At 39.1% G+C, this 27,608-nt stretch overlaps 3 protein-coding genes across 8 annotated transcripts in view; all 3 read right to left on the bottom strand.

The window, feature by feature from the left end:
- The window catches only part of LOC118220781, a 39,054-nt gene that overhangs the window by 2,915 nt on the left and 8,531 nt on the right, over window positions 1-27,608 (bottom strand). Inside the window, exons 2-3 of one of the 4 annotated variants that reach the window (XM_035405011.1) lie at window positions 2,942-3,087; window positions 684-1,004 (exon numbers count right to left, since the gene is read on the bottom strand). In XM_035405011.1, the coding sequence (XP_035260902.1) occupies window positions 684-891 (208 nt within the window). In that variant the 5' untranslated portion in view covers window positions 892-1,004; window positions 2,942-3,087. Of the gene's footprint in view, window positions 1-683; window positions 1,005-2,139; window positions 2,626-2,941; window positions 3,088-27,608 lie in introns of those variants that run through there. The other 3 variants (XM_035405001.1, XM_035404994.1, XM_035405020.1) reach the window with 3 other exon arrangements.
- On the bottom strand, window positions 2,791-6,966 carry LOC118230071. Its single transcript, XM_035422848.1, has 5 exons — window positions 6,841-6,966; window positions 6,383-6,715; window positions 3,895-4,113; window positions 2,942-3,087; window positions 2,791-2,841 (listed from the first exon to the last, which is right to left on the bottom strand). The coding sequence occupies exons 1-5, from the start codon at window positions 6,950-6,952 to the stop codon at window positions 2,791-2,793; spliced, it is 861 nt and encodes a 286-aa protein (XP_035278739.1). The 5' UTR covers window positions 6,953-6,966.
- Window positions 10,526-27,075, bottom strand: LOC118220767. 3 transcript variants are annotated; one of them, XM_035404972.1, is made up of 9 exons: window positions 26,994-27,075; window positions 24,449-24,730; window positions 23,701-23,822; window positions 19,298-19,618; window positions 18,263-18,551; window positions 11,956-12,179; window positions 11,453-11,554; window positions 11,283-11,329; window positions 10,526-11,177 (listed from the first exon to the last, which is right to left on the bottom strand). In XM_035404972.1, the coding sequence occupies exons 4-9, from the start codon at window positions 19,503-19,505 to the stop codon at window positions 11,040-11,042; spliced, it is 1,008 nt and encodes a 335-aa protein (XP_035260863.1). In that variant the 5' UTR covers window positions 19,506-19,618; window positions 23,701-23,822; window positions 24,449-24,730; window positions 26,994-27,075; the 3' UTR covers window positions 10,526-11,039. The 3 variants fall into 3 exon arrangements, with proteins under 3 accessions (XP_035260863.1, XP_035260854.1, XP_035260872.1); XM_035404963.1 differs by lacking the exons at window positions 23,701-23,822; window positions 24,449-24,730; window positions 26,994-27,075 and adding an exon at window positions 20,754-21,091; XM_035404981.1 differs by lacking the exons at window positions 23,701-23,822; window positions 24,449-24,730; window positions 26,994-27,075 and adding an exon at window positions 20,754-21,091 and having other exon boundaries at window positions 19,466-19,618.

The following is a 27,608-nucleotide window of genomic DNA, read 5'->3' as shown; positions in this document are numbered from 1 at the left end:
ATGTTTCCGTATAATTTCAGTGACTACTAATATATAACGAAATGGAAGGACAGAATACAATAGATCAATAAACTACCTGCTGAAAACCTTTTAAATAATTTAAGCACAATGTGCCTTCATGATTGCATAAATACTCCCTACTGTCTGGATGATAGCTCACAGTTCAGTTAATTTTATCACACATGATCAGTGAAACTATAAACTAGCAACAATCATCCTGATTGACAGGTACAGGTCACATTGCATCTTCAGGTGCCAGTAAATGTTGGGTGCATTTATTATCCCCCCAGGTCACTGTTTTCCCAACGACCTGCTATAGCCTATATTTCGGATCTTGCGGCCTACTCTAAGAAAATGACATGCGTGCAACTTTTACATGGATTACTTTCTTAAGACATACTACACAGTAACATGTCCAGTATTAATTATCTTAACAAGGTACATTTGGCACCGGTTTAATTAACACTGAACATTTTACTGTGTAGTTAGCCTGTCATGAGTGAGGCATGTTTGGCATGTTTTTTTCAAACATTTCATGATCTAGTTTTATACTCCTAAACGATGTTACACGGCAAAATCACAGTCCTTTCACATCACAGTACTTTAGCCTGCAGCCAGGATATATTTTCCAATGGAAGTTTTTGACAGCAGAAGGACTGTTTGGGGACGGGGTCCCTACTCACCTCCGACCATTAAAAGGGTTCCGTTGTCGTTAAATTGGATGTCGCGTTTGTTGTGCTCTACGCAGTAATATCGACCAGAATCCCCTGGTTCAACCTGAGCAATCGTCAGGAGTACAACTTGAGTGCCATTTAATGTTTTGTTGGCGAATCGGCAGTGCGATTGCTCACATTTATTATCTATAATTTGCAGTGATTCATTCGAGTCCATTCGAACCCAGCGGATAACCCCCTCGTGACAGTTCCGGTTCTTGGAACACTGGCAGCGGAGTGTGACGTCCTTGCCCGTTGTGGCGAATATGAGCGAGCAGGTCACAGAATTGGCTGCAATAAACAGAGATAGATATCAGAAAAGGCACCTACCTCATCTACAACGCCATCTATTCCACCTCTGTTCATCAATGGTCTTTCCTTCAATAATGACAAACTGTCACACAGATTCATTCGTGACTGTTTTACAGCAGATCTAAACACAGTGGTCTCAAACCGAAACTCCATAACCTCTATTTTCCCCAACCATCCACAGTAAAATGTCCAATGTTAATTCAACTGGAATGTGGGACAAATATTTTCTGATAAGAGTTAAATCAACACTGTTTGATTTGAATTAACACTGGACATTGTACTGTGTATTATAAAAAGATTACAAAGCAAGTAGGCCTACCTACACTTCCCGATTCCTTCTACAGTGGAAGGAATCAATTTCAATATACTGAACTGAATATACCTTACCAAAAATACGTCTGGCTCAGGTGTAATTGCGAAAATGATAATAGGCCTATATCTTTTGTCCAGATGAGATTAAAACAGTAGTTCAAATATTATTCTCTTGTATATACAAGGGATGATCTTCATGAATAGTTGAAAACTAACATAATGAATTTCTCTGATGAAAACATAATGTTAATTTCATAATTTCTGTTAAACAATGTTGTTCTGACGGGTGAAATTCTTATCAACAAGGCAAAATGCTTTAAGACTTCGCCTAACTTTTCCATTATCCATAATGAACTGTTTGATTGTTTACATATGGAATATATGAAAAAGAAGAATGCAAAACGACTCCGGCTAAGAGCTACGACATTCTTGATCCCTCACTGTGACACACGTTGTCTTATATTGTCAATTTTTTCTATCTCGCTTCATTTATTTACAACAACGATCACTTTAGTGGAATTTTATTTAATTTTACTTTTTACGTACTTATGTACATTCCCTGTTATACCGTTGCTTTTTTACATACAGACTTGTAGAACGTTACCGAATATGCCTATTTGTTTCTAAATTATTTGTACAATTAAAAATTACTGTTGTAAAAATGTAGGCATACCTAAAACTGTACAAATATCTCATACATTTAACGTGTTTTTATTATTATTTTATAAATAAGAACACATTCACATCGTATTTTATTACACATTATTTATATTATTAAAATAATTTAAATAAAATTACTCACTGCAGGACAGCACGAAGAGCAGGAGACAGAGAACATGTGGCATGTCTGCAGAACAGAGTGATGTCTGATTTCTATGGCGTCAATTTAATGCCAATAATCAGCGCGAGCAGATATTCACTGCGCGAGTAAAACAAGCAGCCACGAGAGCAGACATTCAATGCGCGAGCACAAAACCACTTTCACGCACGCAAATTTCAACACCGAGAGTAAAACCATGAGCCGCGCGCGAGCTAGTTCTACTCGCTCGCAAAATATTTCTCCTCGCTCGCGAAGAGCCACTTTTTCCTCGCTCCTCACTTGTCTCCGGTAGGCAGCTCACAACTTGTCTCCATATCATCCCTTAGCTAACAAGAACATTGGCATTAGAAGGCATAGCAAGTGTATGGGCTTCGTATTTAAAGTGACCAATCATACCAGTGAACATATTAGCATAAGTCTCCGCCCCCACACTGACAAAAATCAATTCTACTCCGCGCGAGGAGAAAGTGGCTCTTCGGGAGCTAGTAGAACCTCGCGGACGGCTCATTGTTTTGCTCTCGGTGTTGAAATGTACACGCGTGAAAGTGGTTCTGTGCTCGCGCAGTGAATATCTGTTCGCGCTGATTATTGGCATTAAATTGACGCCATAGATTTCACCTGATGACTGATCGCTTACAGATAAGGAACGTGCTTGCGCGCCAAGTTCAGGCTCGCCTTCTCGCGCTATAATTGCAAGGTCGAGTTCCCAGTTACTGAAAGCACATTCTTCACTCCAGCATTATACTTGATATATTTCAGGAGACAGTTGTATTGAATATCTGACCTGTGCTATAGGGCTCTGCTTCCTCTGTCTCCAGGCCCACAGCCCACTGGCTGTCACAGTCACGAGCAGCAGCACCACAGCCAGGGGAGACAGGTACAGCAGCAGCTGGCACTGATCCTTGCCTGAAGCTGGCACTGATCCTTGCACTGAAGTAGCGTCTCAATATGACAAAACAACTTATAATTACACACAGACTCTGAGAATGAGTGTTATAGATCCTGGATAGTCTTGTATCTTTGATGGAGGTACAGGACCTAATTATAATACTTAACTTAAGATTCGGAACATCTTAATTAAATTTTGTGTATGTATTATGCAGAACTCAATATGTTACCCTAGCTAAGTTTGGCAACTTGATTAAAATCATAGGCTACTGGGACCATAAAAGCCGCTTTTCCACCGTATGGTACCGGCTCAACTCGACTCGACTCTACTCAACTCTACTCGCTTTTGGTACCAGGTACTTAGTTTTCCACTGCAGATAGTACCCCCGTCAATGTAGCTGGTCGTCATAGCAATGCCACATGACACTGCCATTTCTGACCAATCAGTGGTATGCTGTGTTTCACGTCACCTTTTGGTATCACCTTGGAACCTCGACGGAGGTGATACCAAAAAAAGTACCAGGTACCAGGTACTATCCACAACGTTTGCCCGATGGAAAACCACAGAAGGCGAGTAGAGTCGAGTCGAGTTGAGCCGGTACCATGCAGTGGAAAAGCGATTAAATAGGCAACAATAATGCACTACACTGTGAAGGTACTTACAATTGTTACATTTAAAATTTTGGGGAGAGTTGGCTAATAGCCAGACAATTATGATAAGTGAAAGGGAGACGGATCATGAGAAGATAAAGCATAAAACAGGGAGAAAAAAAAACATTTTCTTACTATCATGCATGAGCTGGGTTCGAATAATGACTCCAGTGCTGTGCCTACAGACACAGTTCAAACCACAGATCCTGTCTTTCAAAGAGAGGATGGAGGACTGTATGAATGCGCCGTGCTCATCTACAAAAGTTTTAGCTTTGGCCTCCGACAACGTCAGCCTGTCTTTGGCATCATCTGTTTCCCACTGAGGATCACTCCAGTGTGGACCCCCACCTTTCAATTCACATAGAATGGTTCCTGTGCGACTGAGGAACACGTGCATTACAGGGAGGCTCTTGGGATCTGAGGAGAAAGAGAGACGGGATGTATAGCAGAATGGGTCTCATGAAACCACAATGGGAAATTAAAATTACATGACTGGTCATCACCGTAAATGACCTGTTCTCAACTGACCTACCTGGTTAAATAAATCTAATTATAACCTGACATTGATTGGTGGACACACTTAGGGAAAGTTATGCCTCCTGTTTCAAGCATTTGCTGAGCTGAAAACCTTCACTCACATAGCAGAGTTAGATTAATAACCACATAGTTGTTTGACCTTACAGTTGAGAACCATGTTTCTGTACAGATTTTCTTCCATTGCCATTTTCATTGTCTATCTTACAAAACGTGTTGAGGTAGGAATGAAACTTCCCACAATCCTATGGCATAACTATTTATCTTTATGAATAAAACAAAATTGAAAACCAGGTAATAAAGTGTTATCCAAATCACTCAGCACGCTCAATAATTCAACAAGACAAGGGAGCAAAGACAAATAGTCACTGACAGCTGAACTATAATCAATAATTGAGAATATTGAGGCCATGTTTAAAGAGTTGTCTTGTGTGTTCTCTGAAACTGTTTTTATTTATGTGTCCACTGGGGATGAAAGCACAGATGCACATTTGAAAGCTTTCTTCTTCATCAGGCAAAACTGTTTGATTTGTTGTAATGTTCAGGTTTAATTTGTGCCAGAGTAAAACTGGAGTTTATTTATGATAAGCTTCAAGTGGAGATGTTCAAAACTATCTGCGGTGTTCAGTAACTGGGGGAGAATAGCAATTGAGGTGGTGAAGAATGTGACTAAATTCAATTAGATTTTATTCATATTTTTATTACTTTTTCCCTCTTTTGTTTCTGTTGAATCTTTGAAGCACTTATTGTTGGACAACTGAATTTGGCGTTTGTGGTTGGATGAAAGGAAGACTACTCAATCAAATATTTTATCTCTGCCTCAAACTCAGTTGTCTTTGAAGTCGAATGGTGTCAAATTTTTTTCCCAATTTGAGAAATCTTATCAAATGAATGTAGATATTGTGAGATTTCTGTTTTTGAAACTCGTAGGGTTCACATTACAAAGAGCCAAATGTCCAGGAACAGAACAAACCAGTTATACAGTGCCCACTGCTCCCTGTAATATGATTAAATGGTGAAATCAGAATTTTCCAAATACAAGATGCAGAGTGTAGTCTATTCACAGTGACTTTTGACAGGTTCAGCTTCAACAATGTCCTTGTGGCAATGATAGCCGAGACTTTGTTCTGCTGTGTATTAAAAACACTCTCAGAAAAACATATGAAAGAGTGCATGAAAAGATACCAACGCTTGCAACTGAGGTGGTACAGGTGCATCAAATTGTATCCATATCAAGTTGTATCAAAACATCATTCGGTTGCACCTTTTTGCTTGTAAAGGCTGGCCTACTCAGTACCCAACATGGGTGTCAACATTTTGGAAATATGTTCCTTAAAGAACAAAAATGTTGCCTACCTCCACTGAATTGGCCCTTTCCACTTAATCTATCCGCAATCCTGCATGGCGGCATTGCTGTTTCTTATTGTAGGTGTATATATATATATATATATATATATATATATATATATATATATATATACACACACCAATCAGCCACAACATTTAAACCACCTACCTAATATTGTGTAGGTCCCCCTCGTGCCGCCAAAACAGCTCTGACCCGTCGAGGCATGGACTCCACCTCTGAAGGTGTCCTCTGGTATATTTGGATTTCTGTATATATTTGTATCTACTGTAAATTTGTATCTGATTGTGTTACTTTGTTGTCTTTGATGCTGCAACAGTGCAAAATCCCTGCAGGGATCAATAAAGTACACTACTACTACTTATTACATGAATTGTTTTTCATTACATAAAAAAATTTGAAATGGATTACATTATTGGACGTTATTACACTATTGGTAGTTTATTACGTTATTAGTTGCGACAGGGCTATAAAAAGCTAAGATATTGTTAGAGGGTGAATTATTTCCACATGACTTTAAAAACTCGGGTCAGAGCTGTTTTGGCGGTTTTTCACGAGGGGGACCCACACAATATTAGGCAGATGGTTTTAATGTTGTGGCTGATCGGTGTATATATATATATATATATATATATAACTCCTATACACAGATAATTGTTATGAGATCGACCTTCGGGTTTACAAATATTGCAATCCGTAATATCGCAGAAATGTTGCTCTTTACAAAGACAATTTTGCGGGAAAATCCCCAACGTAATTCTGCCATGGCATGCACTTGTATCTTACCTTTTACGGCTACAACTGTGGAGGAACCCAGTTTGAAGTTTTTTTTAGAAAGCACCGCGGCGAAGCTGCGTCCGGAGTCGCCGATTGTTGCACTGGAGACGGTTAGATGCGCATCCTTAGAGTTCACGCGAAGCTCTCCCTTGTAACGACCGTCCTTTAACTTGTATGAGTTTAAATTAGTTATTTGCTCCATCTTTCCACTCGGTCTCTGACGGTACCAGCTGACGGATGTGTCATAAATCGCTATTTCTTTGACACGGCTGTGGATGGTCACATTTTGTCCTATGTCCTTGAATACTATAGAAACAGGGTTATCCAAACCTTCAGCAGTTTCTAAGGGACAGAAAACAGAGTTAAACATGATCCACCTTCAAGTACTTGCATACGACGACGACGACGACAACAACAACAACAACGACAACAACAACAACAATAATAATAATAATAATAATACTCACGGTACTTCAGGATAATCAGAAAAACTATGAATAACGAAATCATGATGAGATTAATTGTAATGAACTGTTTCAAACCTTGCCAAACAAAAAAAAAAGATAAATATCTCACCATCACACACCCACCCACAGTGTATGTGTTTGTGTGTGTGTGTGTGTGTGAGAGAGATTCTCACCCTCTGCATGCACATATGTGCAGTGGAAACTAACCTGGATGGAAACTTACTTCATAGGCTAACTTCATCTACTGAGTGCCAAAGATTTTGGTGCATGACTCTCAATTATCAGCAAATCCAGTTATACTTTTTAAAATGCTGTAATATTTCATATAAGATATGAATTAATATTCATAAGGTGTACTGTGTATGTCCGATTCTTCATCAAAGGGTTTTATTATATACCAACAAAAATACTTAGTTTTAAATTAAAATGTGCATTTATTGATAATTTTCAGAATAATCTTGTTACTAGTGTCTATATAGTGTATTCAGTGAGGTAGTCTTGGAAATTTACAAAGACAATCAGACAACGTAACTGAGCATTGCATAACTGTTAACAACACATTGCTATATTACACCAGCTGAATGTTAATGATCAGTTGTGTTAATAGTGCCGTTGAAAGCTATTTAAAGGATACAGCCTATTTTCTAAAATGTTCACTTTAAGTTTACAGGAATGACTTGATTTATTTAATGACTCTGATTAAAAAGCTCAGTCTTATGCTACAATGTTTATACTAACAATACTGTCTGTATTCACACTGTCCTATAGATCCTAGAATGTACTGGCATACTATGAACCAACTGAACTAAACCTAAAATTATATTTTAGATTTTCCCCCTTATTAGTCGTTTCCAGAAGGAGTAAAAACAATACTGTATACATTTTAGTCTAGTCTACTGTGGTATTAGACAACCAAAGGCTCGAAAAGTCTGTGACTGATTCCAGGTGACACTGTAAGTAGAGGCCCCCTGGTATATGACTGCATGATAAGGCTGTCAAAAGTGCCATGAAATTGAGTTCGAATATTAGCTTTTGTAATTAGTGAGAGTTCGAATATATTCGAATATCATTTGCCTATAATTCACAAAAATAAGCTGCTTATTGTCGGGCGCAATATGCACGTGACGCACCCTCTAAACTGGCCTGCAAGCGGGCAGTAGAATAGAGGACATCGTTGAACTTTCATACTAGGTTACTACATCTGGGGCCTCATTTATAAAACGTATTTTAGATCAACTTTGTGACGCGTACGTAGAAAATCACGTCAAAGTAGTGATTTATAAAATTTCAACATGACTTGATTTGACCGTGGAAACGGTTGTGGCTCTACGTCATGCCTTCACTTCGCGTATGCACGCAAGTTCATTTTATAAATGACCCCCCTGCAGTTTCTATAGCCTAATGCGCAGATGAATCTGCTCATATCCAGCCAAATGCCTCAAAACTTGTTGGATGTCACCTTGCAGCAGGACAATGGCCCCAAACATACTGTTAAGTCCCAGGCATGTTATACCAGTGAACAGTTAATTATGCATGTTTAAAACAGGAAACAATGCAGACAGACTTTTGTGGTTTTGCATCGTGTAGGATGTTCTCTGTCAAGAGAAGAAGCCTCACACAGCCCCATGAATAATCTACAGCTCCTGTTTAACCACAGCTCCCCCATGTGGTGAGAGAGCAGGAGTTACAGCTGAAAAGCTTGAATGTATTTAAAAATACAGGCACATACACATAAAAATCTCAGAAATATAATGTCAAGCAGGAAATGTGACCATACTTTGTGTGTGTCTCTATACTACTAAAGCAACCAAGGAGCTTTTCAGGGCCAAAAAGTGTAATGTTCTTGACTGGTCAAGTCAAATACCAATGGTGAATCCAGTTAAATACGTGTTTCACTTACTGAAGAAAAGACTGAAGGCAAAGCACACCAGAAATAAATAGGAACTGAAGATGGCTGCAGCACAGGCCTGGCAGAGCATCACCAGGGAAGATATCCAGCATCTAGTGATGTCTGTGGGTTGCGGATTTCAGGCAGTCATCAAATGCAAAGAACTTGCCACAAAGTACTAAATATGGACTATTTCATATTGTGTTGATTTGTCCAGTCACGTTTGCTCTCCTCAAATGGTAGAACTATATATAAAAAGGTCTGTAATTCCTTCATGGATTATTAAATGTCGATGTAAATTATCTGCTGCTGTAACACCTAAATTTCCCCACCTGGGGATTAATAAAGTCTATCTTATCTTACCTCATCTTATCTTATTAAATATCCTCAAATTAAAGATGATAGTCAATAATTTAATCTCATATTCATTGCTTAATTTCAAATGCAATGCTCTGGAGTACATATGACACTCTTGCAAGATTTTCTGCAATTTTAACAGAGTCCTAGAATGCAGAAAGAGATCTCTTGCTAACTATGAATTAAAATTCATATCCCTCATATCCTTGATGGTTTTATTAATCCCTGTCCCCAGGTAGGTAACCGTGTCCCTAACAGGGAAGTCAGGTATTGTTGAGCCAGGAGAGCATTTCCGAGCCAATGTTGCACATTTTCTCATGTTCACAATCAGATCCCCATGTAGAAAGTAATAGTACACTCAGCACACTTCATATAAACTTTAATAATACTTCAAGTATAAAATAGTATAGTTCAGGTATATTTCGGCATACCATCATTTTACATGGGTGATGAGAACCTTTCAACAGCTTTTAGAGCTTCTTGTACCTGGCTTTCATTTTCTGACTTTGGCAAGAGACGCAGGTGGCTACGTCCTTTTCATAACGTAGAGCTGTGTGTGCAAAAGGGGCAGACCCAGGCGGTGAGGTTCCCACATCAATATGGCTGTGGTTGCAGACAGTTGCTGTTCCAAATTTGGGTGTGGCAATTAGACATTCTCAGCCCCAGGTTACATTTCTGTGGGAGCTTTTTTGAGATTGATCAACATCAGTTTTAGGCCATTAAGCTTTTTTGGCCACCATTTTGGCCACAAGTTTATTTTGAGTAGAAATTTTTGCTCCGTACATACCCCTGCTGCCTGAATAAAACATACATGTCTTTACTATGATGTTATGTCATTAAACTACATTAAGCCTTAGTTTTCACCTAAATTACAACTTTGATGGTTAAAAAAACTTCCTGATTTATCTTGCACATTTCTCTCTGAATATAGTGAAGTCTCATGACTTTTTCAGTATTTCTGTTTAAAATGATCTCATTAAGCCTTCTTTTTTGCAGTTGTTCACTAAATTAATTTTAAAAAACTGAACAGATATACTTTTCTTCACCATTACTAAGGCCTATGGTGTCCAGTGTCCAACACATGGAAACACATTCATTTTTTTCCATCAATGTCAAATTTTTTTTTTTGCCCCCACAAGCGTTTTCACATTAGGCCTTTTAGAATGTCCTTTCGTGTTCTTCGTATTTCTTGATTTTCACATGCAAATTGCAAATCCTTGAGACTGAGCTACATTTACAAATGTTTTGAGGTCTGGCGATTTCCTCCTCCTTCTCAGTCTGTCCTCAAGAATAGTTTGCTTCCTGAACCGCATTTTTCACGGCACACTGTATTTTCTTTTATCTCTCTTTTATCTGAACATAAACCTTTTATATCTGCTGGTAACACAGATATAATATCAGCATCTTTTACTCTCCAGATAGCAGAAACAAGATGCACAGTTAGCATCACAGGAATTTATTTTGAGATGAGAAAAAAATTGAACATTTTTAATAATTAATGACTGAATAATTCATCATATAAAACATGAGCTAAGGCAACAAAGTAATTGCCCAAACTGTTCACTTAAGATAAATCCAGCACAGTCTGCACATTTCTCATCAATCAACAGAAAAATTATGAAACATTGTGACAAGTAGCACATTAATTTTGTCTTGCTGCAGAAAAAATGATCTTCAAACGAAATGTGATGTAATAAACATTTAGGAAGCACTGTTCTTACGGAGGCAAATATTTCTGTTAATGTTTCCCCAAAATGAGAAGGTTGGGTAGAAATGACAAACCCTGCAAGTTTACAATGAGAGACAGAAATTTCACAGAATTTTCAAAAACCTAATTGACTGCCTGTCTTTGTTTGCCTCTCTTTCCTTTTCCCCACAAGCAGGTCTTGCAGTATCAGCGGGTCTTTCTGTAGGTATCCAAATCTCTGTCTTTCACCCATGCAGTACTCTGTCTTCACATTTGTATCTCACTTCGCTGTACACCAGTCTGTCTTCCTGACTGTTCTTCTGTCTGCTCCTCTGTCTTTATCATCTCTGTCTTGGGTTGTTTCTTGATAACCAGAGCATAGGTGGTGTCCGAGGACACATCTCTCTGCAAAGACATGCATGGATGTGATTTGTAACTTTAGCTAAATGAAATACTTTATTCTGTTATGGGAGGATGATGTTCATGTGACAGTACATGTGAAATGCTTACGCAAGAGTTCAGTGTTGGTGACACTTCTGTCGCTGATGGTTCTGAACCTGAAACACAGGGGAGTAACACACCTTTAATTTCTCACACCTCTAATTTCTTTTAGTCACTGTATGTGGTGTTTACTGGCATGTCATTTCTCCTTCAGTGTTAGGGGAGCATGAACAGCATACCTTTGTGCTGGTGGCGGAGACAGTGACAGATGAGCAGGGTGAGGAGACACACACAGAGCACACAAAAGGCTATTTCACCATATAGGACTCCATTGCACCATTCTGAAAATCACATAGAACCATATTGGACTATTATAGTAGCTATACACAAACATACTAACAATCAAGGCTATTATATTAAATTTACAATGACATATTGTACACATTCATACATTCATTCATAAATTAATTGACATAGAATTATGAAGTATGTTTCAAGTGCAATAACATCCCTAGACAGCAGGTGGCGATGTTGTATTAGATTGTAGTGTGCCACGTTCTCATGCTGGTTGCCTACATCTACCTACATGCGGATGTTTAGCTTTTTAAAAATTAAGATATATAAGTACAGACTGTTAATGTACTTAATTGTTTATTTAAATGATGACTATTCATAACAGGATGTCATTTAGATAGACAGACAGACCGACAGACAGATAGACAAAGTGTGTACTCATACTAACCAGAGTCAGTATGGGTTTGCTGACGGAATGAAAACTTTGGGCTCTGAACAGAGACATTCACCCAAACCTGGACCTCACACCACAATTCTTCATCCATTTTCACCATCTTATCCAAATCCATCCCCATAGGTAGATAATCTGGGGACCAGTACTTGTAGTCATACTCATGCTCCCACCCAGACATCACTTTTAGTCCATTTCGCAACCGGCTCTCTACCCTGTACCTGCAAACAATAAAGCAGGAAGTCAGAGAGAAGCATAGACTACTTGTACATCTTTCTTTCCTTATGCACACTATATGACCAAAAGTGTCTGGACACCCCTTGGTCTGGGCCTGTTTTTCATGGTTTTGGCTTGGCCCTTTAATTCCAGTGAGGGCAAATCTTAATGCTACAGCATACAATCACATTCTAGACGGTTATGTGCTTCTCCAACGGGGGGAAAAAATCGGGTTCAAAAAGATTAGAATTATTTTCATGGACTTTGTAAATATTATTAATTTAGAGACATATTGCATATTTAAGCCTGTCACACCCATGCTCACCCTATTCCTTACATTTTATTGCCCCATTTAATAAGGTAAAGGAGGGCTAATGTTTATCTATAAACAGTAAGCAGCTCTGTAGAGTCAGGGACGATTTTACAGCATGCAGGCCACACATTACTACAAGAGAACAAGCACCAGTCAGAGGACAGATGCGTCTCTCACTGATAGTAACTGCACTGGGCACCTTGTTAATGGGTGGAGTTCATGTAAGGTTAACTCAAGATGACTTAACCCACCCAACCCCTGGTAGGATGAGGCCAATTCTGCCCTTTTTGCCTATTTGTTTCTAAATTATTTGTGCAATTAAAAATTACGAAGACTCCGATAATTGACGATGGCAGAAAATAGTTTAGGCATACCTAAAACTGTACAAATATCTCATACATTTAACGTGTTTTTATTATTATTTTATAAATAAGAACACATTCACATCGTATTTTATTTCACATTATTTATATTATTAAAATAATTAATAAAATTACTCACTGCAGGACAGCACGAAGAGCAGGAGACAGAGAACATGTGGCATGCCTGCAGAACATAGTGGTCTGATTTCACCTGACGACTGACCGCTTACAGATAAGGAACGTGCTTGCGGGCCAAGTTCAGGCTTGCCTTCTCGCGCAATAATTGCAAGGTCGAGTTCCCATTCGCAATGGACCACACGTTCTCCACACAAAGCATGACCGTTTTCATAGCCATTAAATGACTCGAAACTACAAAACCACCCAAAACTGACCTGAACTCGGCTGACTAAATAGAACCACTTCAACGCAAGGCGGTGTCACCACCTACATGCTGCAACTATAACCGTTTACCCACGAACAACATCTAGGCTGGGGTTTTTTATTTTTTAAAGATCTTTTTGACCTTTAACGACTGTCCAAATTCCATCCATGATCAACCCAGCAGTTATTTATTTGTGCGTAGAACAGACATACGGGTGAGCGTAACTCCATACATGTAGGCTACATAAAAAAGATAACGGCTTCTTTGCTTCTAATCGAAAACAGTTATGTCAGAGTAGTAACGCAATGTACAGTCACATGCTAAATATTTGTATTTTATTGCTTAAGTGTTTCAGTGGTATATTTTTCCGGTATAGTATAACATTACTTTATACATTACTTTAACAGACTTTACTAAACTGCTTGTCTTTGGACTGTGGAAAAAGTCTTTTTGCTCAAACCAAACGATCAAACAAATTACAATACGTTCGTATACCTGCAATCACATGAGCACCTCACTCTAGCCAGTCCTTTTGATCTTTTAAATGGTTGGCAGCTTCAATGAGAGCTCACATATATACACATTCAACTTAATACATGAAGTGATTTTATGTTGGACTACAATTGGCCACTACTTTTGGCCCTAAGCTTATCAAAACAATGATGACATTAGACCTTGATGAAGAGACTCAGTGCCATCATTCAGCCAAATCCTGTCACCAGTGACTCTGGGCGTGTGTGAAGGTGATGGACCACTTCCGTTTCTTGACTACCTGAAAGTGTTGTTGCCTGTACGTAGTTATAATTAGAAATGTTTCCATGGTCTGGCACAGCACCACAGCCTTGACCACAGGATGTAAAAGAAACAGATAAAAGAAATAGACAGTTTGAAAATAATTTTTTTCAATCATTATGATCTCCTCCAGTCAAGCTTTTTATTTAATTCAGTTGCAATAAGTTTGTCACAAGTAAAATATAACGTACAACACAATTGTACAATATATACATTTAACAGAAAAGTAGGCTAATAAAACAATTGAATCAAATAATTCAAACTTAATTCTATGTAATATCAGAGTGTAAAACTCAGCATTGGACAGAAAGATTTGATCTTCTACCAATAACAGAGGGGTACCCACATATAAATAAAAATATATCTCCAGTGGTTAGTAAAGAACATAATGAAACTGCAGAGCTTTATCCTCTAAACATTGAAGTACAAGTTTAGAGGGCCAAAATATGGAACAAAAAAAATGGAATCGGCAAACTATGATGTCATGACTCTTCACCATACACAAATAAGTTGTTTGTAAAAACACAAGTTCAAAAATAAATGAATAAATAAACTGTTTCAAGCCCCATTGCATTTTAGGCAGTCAACAGATGCTCTTGTCAAACGAAATTACTTTCTGTGAACACTCAATCCATTTTTACAGCTGGATGTGATGTGTACTAAAACAGTGCAGGCACATTGTGCCAAAGTACAGTGGTAGAGTCCCATTGCGGAATGAAACCTACAACCCCTGAGTTTCAATTCCAACTTCCTAACATATGCCACTTATTTAGATCCTGTCAGTGCTGTCCATTCCCTGAGGGGGGCGGGTGGGGGGGGGGGGGGGGGGGGGGGAGAGAGAGAGAGAGAAAGAGAGAGAGAGGGGGGGAGTGAGAGGGAAATATTTTTTTAAAGTGGAAATACTAATAGTTGTGGAATAAACTTTCCATGCGATATTATGAAAAAATGCTAAATGACTTTGAAAGGGTTCAGTTACTGAAAGCACATTTTTCACTCCAGCATTATACTTGATATATTTCAGGAGACAGTTGTATTGAATATCTGACCTGTGCTATAGGGCTCTACTTCCTCCGTCTCCAGGCCCACAGCCCACTGGCTGTCACAGTCACCAGCAGCAGCACCCCAGCCAGGGGAGACAGGTACAGCAGCAGCTGGCACTGATCCTTGCCTGAAGCAGCGTCCCAATATGACAAAACAACTTATAATTACACACAGACTCTGAGAATGAGTGTTATAGATCCTGGATAGTCTTGTATCTTCGATGGAGGTACAGGACTTAATTATAATACTTAACTTACGATTCGGAACATCTTAATTAAAATTTGTGTATGTATTATGCAGAATTCCATATGTTACCCTGGCTAAGTTTGGCAACTTGATTAAAATCATAGGCTACTGGGAACATAAAAGCCACTTTTCCACCACATGGTACCGACTCGACTCGACTCGACTCTACTCAACTCTGCTCGCTTTTAGTACCAGGTGCTTAGCGTTCCACTGCAGATAGTACCCCCGTCAATGTAGCTGGTCGTCATAGCAATGCCACATGACACTGCCATTTCTGACCAATCAGTGGTATGCTGTGTTTCACGTCACCTTTTGGTATCACCTTGAACCTCGACGGAGGTGATACCAAAAAAAGTACCAGGTACCAGGTACTATCCACAACTTTTGCCCGATGGAAAACCACAGAAGGCGAGTAGAGTCGAGTCGAGTTGAGCCGGTACCATGCAGTGGAAAAGCGATTAAATAGGCAACAATAATGCACTACACTGTGAAGGTACTTACAATTGTTACATTTAAAATTTTGGGGAGAGTTGGCTAATAGCCAGACAATTATGATAAGTGAAAGGGAGACAGATCATGAGAAGATAAAGCATAAAACAGGGAGAAAAAAAAACATTTTCTTACTATCTTGCATGAGCCGGGCACAGATGCACAGTTAGCATCACGAGAATTTATTTTGAGCTGAGAAAAAATGGAACATTTTTAATAATGAATGACTGAATAATTAATCATATAAAACATGAGCTAAGGCAACAAAGTAATTGCCCAAACAGTTCACTTAAGATAAATCCAGCACAGTATGCACATTTCTCATCAATCAACAGAAAAATTATGAAACACTGTGACAAGTAGCACATTAATTGTGTTATTTTGTCTTGATGCAGAAAAAAAGATCTTCAAACAAAATGTGATGCAATAAACATTTAGGAGGCACTGTTCTTACGGAGGCAAATGTTTCTGTTAATGTTTCCCCAAAATTAGAAGGTTGGGTAGAAATGACAAACCCTGCAAGTTTACAATGAGGGACAGAAACACAGAATTTTCAGAAACCTAATTGACTGCCTGTCTTTGTTTGCCTCTCTTTCTTTCTCCCCACAAGCAGGTCTTGCAGTATCAGCGGGTCTTTCTGTAGGTATCCAAATCTCTGTCTTTCACCCATGCAGTACACTGTCTTCACATTTGTATCTCACTTCGTTGTACACCAGTCTGTCTTCTTGACTGTTTTTCTGTCTGCTCCTCTGTCTATGTCGTCTCTCGTAGGTGATGTCCGAGGACACATCTCTCTGCAAAGACATGCATGGATGTGATTTGTTACTTTAGCCAAATGAAATACTTTATTGTTATTGGAGGATGCTGTTCATGTGACAATACATGTGAAATGCTTACGCAAGAGTTCAGTGTTGGTGACACTTCTGTCGCTGATGGTTCTGAACCTGAAACACAGGGGAGTAACACACCTCTAATTTCTCACACCTCTAATTTCTTTCAGTCACTGTATGTGGTGTTTACTGGCATGTCATTCACACATTTTCTCCTTCAATGTTAGGGGAGCATGAACAGCATACCTTTGTGCTGGTGGCGGAGACAGTGACAGATGAGCAAGGTGAGAAGACACACACAGAGCACACAAAGGGCTATTTCACCATATAGGAGTCCATTGCACCATTCTGAAAATCACATAGAACCATATTGGACTATAATAGTGACTATACACAAACTTTCTATTAAATTTACAATTGCATATCGTACATATTCATTGTTGAATCTAGTTATCCAGTACAGCAGGCTACAGTCGGCCATTGCCATGGAATCTTCATGAACTCATGCAGTCTGCTTTGAGTGCAAAAACATCAGTAGACAGAAGATGGTGCTCTTGTATTATATGGCACTGTGCTATATGTTCTCATTCTGGTTACCACACAAGCATGTGCATATTTATCATCAACATAGGATATATACACACAGTCTGTTGATGTACTTACTTGCATATAATGAATGCCCACAATAGAATATCATTTAAATTTATAGAATGGGATGGATAGATAGATAGATAGTTAGATAAAATGTGATATGGTAAATGGACTGCATTTATATAGCACTTTTATCCAAAGCGCTTTACAATTGATGCCTCTCATTCGCCAGAGCAGTTAGGGGTTAGATGTCTTGCTCAAGGACACTTCGACACGCCCAAGTCGGGGTTTGAACCGGCAACCCTCCGACTGCCAGACAATCGGTCTTACCTCCTGAGCTATGTCGCCCCTGGCAACCAGGGTCAGTATGGGTTTGCTGACAGAATTAAAACTTTAGGCTCTGAAAAGAGACATCCACCCCAACCCAGACCTCACACCACAATTCTTCATCCATTTCCACCATCTTATCCAAATCCATCCCCTCATCCTCCCTGCCAGACTTCACTTTTAGTCCAATTCGCAACCGGCTCTCTATCCTGTACCTGTCAATAATAAAGCAAGAATTTAGACATGAGCATAGACTACTTGTACAAAAAGTTACTTTCCTTATAATCTCAAGCCACTGGTTGGAATAAGCAAGCTTCAAACCCTGTTTCATTAGTCCAATTAAAGAAACAAAATTATTGCACATAACAATGTAACTACTTTTTTCAGAGATATTGAGGAGATTATGGTTTGACAGGCCTTATTCAATCATTTTAATTACTCATCATTGATAAAATGAGGTGAGAAAAATGAAAATTAGTGACATTACGATTATCAGTATTATATATGCATGTTCTATTACAATTGAGGCCCAATGTACCCTGCACTGAGGACTCCTGGTTACAGTTAGGTAATGATATGAGACTTACGATAGCTATGTTTATGCTAGAGGTCCTGGCCTTCACCAACTTCACCAACAGAAGCCCTCAAATGCATATTTTTATGCAAAATAAGAATAGTCCATTTGAATGCACAAATTTCCCTGAACCCCACTTACCCTCTCTCGGTGTCTGTCAAAGACCAGGTCTGGCCAGTTTTGTTCCATGATTCGCGGGTCGACCGCCAGTAGATATTTACCCAGGGGGCACTGAGTCTGGTCACTACACAGCGCAACTCAGTGTGCCGTACATCCAGGAAGTCACTTGCTTTAGTCTCATTCCTCCATTCAGATATAAACCCTTGACTAGTGTTTGGTGTTTGAGCTTCACTCCAATCCAGCTCTGGGCTTCCACCCTCACCCGTCCATTCATTCAGCAAATCTACTTCACTGCTGTCTGTCCAGACATCTGCTCAAAAACAATACAACAGATTAGGGCAAATAAACGTTAAATAATACTCCATCTTTCTATGTTTCCGTATAATTTCAGTGACTACTAATATATAACGAAATGGAAGGACAGAATACAATAGATCAATAAACTACCTGCTGAAAACCTTTTAAATAATTTAAGCACAATATGCCTTCATGATTGCATAAATACTCCCTACTGTCTGGATGATAGCTCACAGTTCAGTTTATTTTATCACACATGATGAGTGAAACTATAAACTAGCAACAATCATCCTGATTGACAGGTACAGGTCACACTGCATCTTCAGGTGCCAGTAAATGTTGGGTGCATTTATTATCCCCTCAGGGTCACTGTTTTCCCAACGACCTGCTATAGCCTATATTTCAGATCTTGCGGCCTACTCTAAGAAAATTACATGCGTGCAACTTTTACATGGATTACTTTCCTAAGATATACTACACAGTAACACATCCAGTATTAATTCTCTTAACAAAGTACATTTGGTGCCGGTTTAATTAAACACTGAACATTTTACTGTGTAGTTAGCCTGTCATGAGTGAGGCATGTTTGGCATGTTTTTTTCAAACATTTCATGACCTAGTTTTATACTCCTAAACGATGTTACACGGCAAAATCACAGTCCTTTCACATCACAGTACTTTAGCCTGCAGCCAGGACCTATTTTCCAATGGAAGTTCTTGTCAGCAGAAGGCCTGTTTGGGGACGGGGTTTCTACTCACCTCCGACCATTAAAAGGGTTCCGTTGTCGTTAAATTGGATGTCGCGTTTGTTGTGCTCTACGCAGTAATATCGACCAGAATCCCCTGGTTCAACCTGAGCAATCGTCAGGAGTACAACTTGAGTGCCATTTAATGTTTTGCTGGCGAATCGGCAGTGCGATTGCTCACATTTATTATCGATAATTTGCAGTGATTCATTCGAGTCCATTCGAACCCAGCGGATAACCCCCTCGTGACAGTTCCGGTTCTTGGAACACTGGCAGCGGAGTGTGACGTCCTTGCCCGTTGTGGCGAATATGAGCGAGCAGGTCACAGAATTGGCTGCAATAAACAGAGATAGATATCAGAAAAGGCACCTACCTCATCTACAACGCCATCTATTCCACCTCTGTTCATCAATGGTCTTTCCTTCAATAATGACAAACTGTCACATAGATTCATTCGTGACTGTTTTACAGCAGATCTAAACACAGTGGTCTCAAACCGAAACTCCATAACCTCTATTTCCCCCAACCATCCACAGTAAAATGTCCAATGTTAATTCAACTGGAATGTGGGACAAATGTTTTCTGATAAGAGTTAAATCAACACTGTTTGATTTGAATTAACACTGGACATTGTACTGTGTATTATAAAAAGATTACAAAGCAAGTAGGCCTACCTACACTTCCCGATTCCTTCTACAGTGGAAGGAATCAATTTCAATATACTGAACTGAATATACCTTACCAAAAATACGTCTGGCTCAGGTGTAATTGCGAAAATGATAATAGGCCTATATCTTTTGTCCAGATGAGATTAAAACAGTAGTCCAAATATTATTCTCTTGTATATACAAGGGATGATCTTCATGAATAGTTGAAAACTAACATAATGAATTTCTCTGATGAAAACATAATGTTAATTTCATAATTTCTGTTAAACAATGTTGTTCTGACGGGTGAAATTCTTATCAACAAGGCAAAATGCTTTAAGACTTCGCCTAACTTTTCCATTATTCATAATGAACTGTTTGATTGTTTACATATGGAATATATGAAAAAGAAGAATGCAAAAAGACTCCGGCTAAGAGCTACGACATTCTTGATCCCTAACTGTGACACACGTTGTCTTGTATTGTCAATTTTTTCTATCTCGCTTTATTTATTTACAACAACGATCACTTTAGTGGAATTTTATTTAATTTGACTTTTTACGTACTTATGTACATTCCCTGTTATACCGTTGCTTTTATACATACAGACTTGTAGAACGTTACCGAATATGCCCATTTGTTTCTAAATTATTTGTACAATTAAAAATTACTGTTGTAAAAATTTAGGCATACCTAAAACTGTACAAATATCTCATACATTTAACGTGTTTTTATTATTATTTTATAAATAAGAACACATTCACATCGTATTTTATTTCACATTATTTATATTATTAAAATAATTTAAATAAAATTACTCACTGCAGGACAGCACGAAGAGCAGGAGACAGAGAACATGTGGCATGTCTGCAGAACAGAGTGATGTCTGATTTCTATGGCGTCAATTTAATGCCAATAATCAGCGCGAGCAGATATTCACTGCGCGAGTAAAACAAGCAGCCACGAGAGCAGACATTCACTGCGCGAGCACAAAACCACTTTCACGCACGCAAATTTCAACACCGAGAGTAAAACCATGAGCCGCGCGCGAGCTAGTTCTACTCGCTCGCAAAATATTTCTCCTCGCTCGCGAAGAGCCACTTTCTCCTCGCTCCTCACTTGCCTCCGGTAGGCAGCTCACAACTTGTCTCCATATCATCCCTTAGCAAACAAGAACATTGGCGTTAGAAGGCACAGCAAGTGTATGGGCTTCGTATTTAAAGTGACCAATCATACCAGTGAACACATTAGATTAAGTCTCCGCCCCCACACTGACAAAAATCAATTCTACTCCGCGCGAGGAGAAAGTGGCTCTTCGCGAGCGAGTAGAACCAGCTGGCGCGCAGCTCATTGTTTTACTCTCGGTGTTGAAATTTACACGCGTGAAAGTGGTTCTGTGCTCGCACAGTGAATATCTGTTCGAGCTGATTATTGGCATTAAATTGACGCCATAGATTTCACCTGATGACTGATCGCTTACAGATAAGGAACTTGCTTGCGCGCCAAGTTCAGGCTCGCCTTCTCGCGCTATAATTGCAAGGTCGAGTTCCCATTCGGAATGGACAATACGTTCTTCACACAAAGCATGACCGTTTCATAGCCATTTAATGACTCGAAACTACAAAACCAACCAAAACTGACCTGAACGCGGCTGACTAAATCGAACTTCAACGCAAAGCGGTGTCACCATCTACATGCTCCAACTATAACCGTTTACCCACGAACAACATCTAGGCTGGGGTTAAATTTTTTTTTAAATTTTTTTTTTAGATCTTTTTTACCTTTACTTAAAACAACAAACGCCTGTCCAAATTCCATCCATGATCAACCCAGCAGTTATTTATTTGTGCGTAGAATATACGTACGGGTGAGCGTAACTCCATACATGTAGGCTACATAAAAAAGATAACGGCTTCTTTGCTTCTAATCGAAAACAGTTATGTCAGAGTAGCCTAGTAATGCAATGTAGTCACACGCGAAATATTTGTATTTTAGTGCTTAAGTGTTTCAGTGGTATACTTTCTCCGGTATAGTATAACATTACACTATATTGCATCTTAATCACTTAGCAGACACTCATCCCTTCATTATCTAACCCCGGTCAGGGTCGCGGCCTATCCCATTGTGTGAGAGGCAAGAATACATGCACCATTCACTTATACAATCATTTACATTTACCTATGGGCACTTCAAACTTTACTAAGCTGCTTGTCTTTGGACTGTGAAAAAAGTATTTTTGCACAAACCAAATGATCAAATAAATGACAATATGTTTGTGTACCTGCACTCACATGAGCACCTCACTCTAGCCAGTCCTTTTGTTCTTTTAAATGGCTGGCAGCTTCAATGAGAGCTGTGTTTTATACACATTCATCTTAATACATGAAGTGATTTTATGTTGGACTGCAATTAGCCACTGCTATCGGCCCTAAGCTTATCAGAACAATGGTGACATTAGACATTGATGAAGAGACTCAGTGCCATCGTTCAGCCAAATCCTGTCACCAGTGACTTTGAGCATGTGTGAAGGTAGTGGACCACTTCCGTTTCTTGACTACCTGAAAGTGTTGTTGCCTGTACGTAGTTATAATTAGAAATGTTTCCATGGTCTGGCACGGCACCACAGCCTTGACCACAGGAGGTAAAAGAAACAGAAAAAAGAAATAGACAGTTTGAAAATAATTTTTTTCAATCATTATGATCTCCTCCAGTCAAGCTTTTTATTTAATTCAGTTGCAATAAGTTTGTCACAAGTAAAATATAACGTACAACACAATTGTACAATATATACATTTAACAGAAAAGTAGGCTAATAAAACAATTAAACCAAATCATTCAAACTTAATTCTATGTAATATCAGACTGTAAAACTCAGCATTGGACAGAAAGATTTGGTTTTCTACCAATCTGTATGTACAATTTGGGTACCCAGATATAAATAAAAATATATCTCCAGTGGTTAGTAAAGAACATAATGAAGCTGCATGAAGAGAATTATCCTCTAAACATTCAAGTACAAGTTTAGAGGGCCAAAATGTGGAACAAAAAAATGTAATCGGAAAACTATGATGTCATGACTCTTCACCATACACAAGTTAGTTGTTTGTATAAACACAAGTTCAAAAATAAATGAATAAATAAAACTGCTTCAAGCCCCATTGCATTTTAGGCAGTCAACAGAAGCTCTTGTCAGACGAAATGACTTTCTGTGAACACTCAATCCATTTTCACAGCTGGATGTGTACTGAAACAGTGCAGGCACATTGTGCCAAAGTACAGTGGTAGAGTCCCATTGTGGAATGAAACCTACAACCCCTGAGTTTCAAATCCAGCTTCCTAACATATGCCACTCATTTACATTACATTACATTACATTACAGGCATTTAGCAGACGCTCTTATCCAGAGCGACTTACACAACTTTTACATAGCACTTTTACATTGTATCCATTTATACAGCTGGATATATACTGAAGCAATGCAGGTTAAATACCTTGCTCAAGGATACAACGGCAGTGTCCTTACCCGGGAATCGAACCTGCGACCTTTCGGTTACAAGCCCAGTTCCTTACCCACTGTGCTACACTGCCGCCCTAGATCCTGTCAGTGCTGTCCATTCCCTGAGGAGGGGGGGGGGGGGATAGAGAGAGAGAGAAAGAGACAGAGAGGGGGGGAGTGAGAGGGAGAGATTTTTTTTTACTGAAAGCACATTTTTCACTCCAGCATTTTACTTGATATATTTCAGGAGACAGTTGTATTGAATATCTGACCTGTGCTATAGGGCTCTGCTTCCTCCGTCTCCAGGCCCACAGCCCACTGGCTGTCACAGTCACCAGCAGCAGCACCCCAGCCAGGGGAGAGAGGTACAGCAGCTGCTGGCACTGATCCTTGCCTGAAGCAGCGTCCCGATATGACAAAACAATTTATAATTACACACAGATTCTGAGAATGAGTGTTATAGAACCTGGATAGTCTTGTATCTTTGATGGAAGCACAGGACTTAATTATAATACTTAACTTACTTCGGAACATCTTAATTAAAATTTGTGTATGTATTATGCAGAACTCAATATGTTACCCTAGCTAAGTTTGGCAACTTGATTAAAATCATAGGCTACTGGGACCATAAAAGCCACTTTTCCACCGCATGGTACCAGCTCAACTCGACTCGACTCTACTCAACTCTCCTCGCTTTTGGTACCAGGTGCTTAGTTGTCCACTGCAGATATACCGTCAATGTAGCTGGTCGTCATAGCAATGCCACATACTATCCACAACTTTTGCCCGATGGAAAACCACAAAAGGAGAGTAGAGTCGAGTCGAGTTGAGCCGGTACCATGCAGTGGAAAAGCAATTAAATAGGCAACAATAATGCACTACACTTTGAAGCTACTTACAAGTGTTACATTTAAAATTTTGGGGAGAGTTGGCTAATAGCCAGACAATTATGATAAGTGAAAGGGAGACAGAACATGAGAAGATAAAGCATAAAACAGGGAGAAAATTTTTTTTTCTTACTATCTTGCATGACCCGGGTTTGAATAATGACTCCAGTGCTGTGCCTACAGACACAGTTCAAACCACGGATCCTGTCTTTCAAAGAGAGGATGGAGGACTGTATGAATGCGCCGTGCTCATCTACAAAAGTTTTAGCTTTGGCCTCCGACAACGTCAGCCCGTCTTTGGCATCATCTGTTTCCCACTGAGGATCACTCCAGTGTGGACCCCCGCCTTTCAATTCACATAGAATGGTTCCTGTGCGACCGAGGAACACGCGCATTACAGGGAGGCTCTTGGGATCTGAGGAGAAAGAGAGACGGGATACATAGAATGGGTCTCATGAAACCACAATGGGAAATTAAAATTACATGCCCGGTCATCACCGTAAATGAGGACCTGTTCTAATTATAACCTGACATTGATTGGTGGACGCACTTAGGGAAAGTTATGCCTCCTGTTTCAAGCATTTCCTGAACTGATAACCTTCACTCACATAGCAGAGTTAGATTGATAACCACATAGTTGTTTTACATTACAGTTGAGAACCAAGTTTCTGTACAGATTTTCTTCCATAGCCATTTTCATTGTCTATCTTACAAAACGTATTGAGGTAGGAATGAAACTTCCCACAATCCGATTATATAACTATTTATCTTTATGAATAAAACAAAATTGAAAAGCAGGTAATAAAGTGTTATCCAAATCACTCAGCACGCTCAATAATTCAACAAGACAAGGGAGCGATCAAAGACAAATAGTCACTGACAACTGAACTGTAATCAATAATTGAGAATATTGAGGCCATGTTTAATGAGTTGTCTTGTGTGTTCTCTGAAACTGGTTTTATTTATGTGTACACTGGGGATGAAAGCACAGATGCACATTTGAAAGCTTTCTTCTTGGTTAGGCAAAACTGTTGATTTTGTTGTAATGTTCAGGTTTAATTTGTGCCAGAGTAAAACTGGAGTTTATTTATGATAAGCTTCAAGTGGAGATGTTCAAAACTATCTGGGGTGTTGGGGGTGTTGTGTGTTCAGTAACTGGGGGAGAATAGCCAATGAGGTGGTGAAGAATGTGACTAAATTCGATTAGATTTTATTCATATTTTAATAATTTTTTCCCTCTTTTGTTTCTGTTGAATCTTTGAAGCACTTATTGTTGGACAACTAAAATAGGCATTTGTGGTTGGATGAAAGGAAGACTACTCAATCAAATATTTTAGCTCTGCCTCAAACTCAGTTGTCTTTGAAGTCGAATGGTGTCAAATTTATTTCCCAGTTTGAGAAGTCTTATCAAATGAATGTAGATATTATGAGATTTCTGTTTTTGAAACTCGTAGGGTTCACATTACAAAGAGCCAAATGTCCATGAACAGAACAAACCAGTTATACAGTGCACACTGCTTATAGGCCGCTCGCTATAATATGATTAAATGGTGAAATCAGAATTTTCCAAATACAAGATGCAGAGTGTAGTCTATTTACAGTGACTTTTGATAGGTTCAGCTTCAACAATGTCCTCGTGGCAATGATAGCCGAGACTTTGTTCTGCTGTGTTTTAAAAACACTCTCAGAAAAACATATGAAAGAGTGCATGAAAAGATACCAACGCTTGAAACTGAGGTGGTACAGGTGCATCAAATTGTATCCATATAAGGTTGTATCAAAACATAATTCGTTTGCACCTTTTTGCTTGTAAAGGCTGGCCTACTCAGTACCCAACATGGGTGTCAACATTTGGGAAATTTGTTCCTTAAAAACAAAAATGTTGCCTACCTCCACTGAATTGGCCCTTTCCACTTAATCTATCCGCAATCCTGCATGGCGGGGCGTTGCTGTTTCTTATTGCAGGTATATATATGTATATAACCACCTACCTAATATTGTGTAGGTCCCCCTCGAGCCGTCAAAACAGCTCTGACCCATCGAGGCATGGACTCCACCTCTGAAGGTGTACTCTGGTATATTTAGATTTCTGTATATATTTGTATCTACTGTATATTTGTATCTGATATTTTGTATCTATTGTAAATTTGTATCTGATTGTGTTACTTTGTTGTCTTTGATGCTGCAACAATGCAAATCCCCCCCCGGGATCAATAAAGTACACTACTGCTACTTAATATATTAATTGTTTTTTATTACATAGAAAAATTGGAAATGGATTATATTATTGGGAGTTATTACACTATTGATAGTTCATTACATTATTAGTTGCTACAGGGATATAAAAAGCTAAGATATTGTTGGAGGGTGAATTATTTCTACATGATTTTAAAAACTCTTGACGGGTCAGAGCTGTTTTGGCGGTTTTTCACGAGGGGGACCTACACAATATTAGGCAGGTGGTTTTAATGTTGCGGCTGATCGGTGTATATATATATATATATATATATATATATATATATATATATAACTCCTATACACAGATAATTGTTATGAGATCGACCTTCGGGTTTAAAATATTGCAATCCGTAATATCGCAGAAATGTTGCTCTATACAAAGACATTTTTGCGGGAGAATCCCCAACTTAATTCTGCCATGGCATGCACTTGTATCTTACCTATTACGGCTACAACTGTGGAGGAACCCAGTTTGAAGTTTTTTTTAGAAACCACCGCGGCGAAGCTGCGCCCGGAGTCGCCAATTGTTGCACTGGAGACGGTCAGATGCGCATCCTTAGAGTCCACGGGAAGCTCTCCCCTGTAACGACCGTCCTTTAACTTGTATTCGTATAAATGAGTTATTTGCTCCATCTTTCCACTCGGTCTCAGACGGTACCAGCTGACGGATGTGTCATAAAGCGTTATTTCTTTGACACGGCTGTGGATGGTCACACTTTGCCCTATGTCCTTGAATACTATAGGATCAGCAGTTTCTAAGGGACAGAAAACGGAGTTAAACATGATCCCTCTTTAAGTACTTGCATACGACGACAATAATAATAATAATAATAATAATAATAATAATAATAATAATAATAATAATAGCAAATACTCACGGTACTCGAGGATAATCAGCAAAACTATGAATAACGAAATCATGATGAGATTAATTGTAATGAACTGTTTCAAACCTTGCCAAACCAAAAAAGAGAGAAATATCTCACCATCACACACCCACCCACAGTGTATGTGTTTGTGTGTGTGTGTGTGTGTGTGAGATAGAGAGAGAGAGA

Source organism: Anguilla anguilla, chromosome 1 (genome assembly GCF_013347855.1).
Source record: "Anguilla anguilla isolate fAngAng1 chromosome 1, fAngAng1.pri, whole genome shotgun sequence".
NCBI classification, from domain to species: Eukaryota; Metazoa; Chordata; class Actinopteri; order Anguilliformes; family Anguillidae; genus Anguilla; species Anguilla anguilla.
This window is presented reverse-complemented; position numbering and strand designations above follow the sequence as displayed.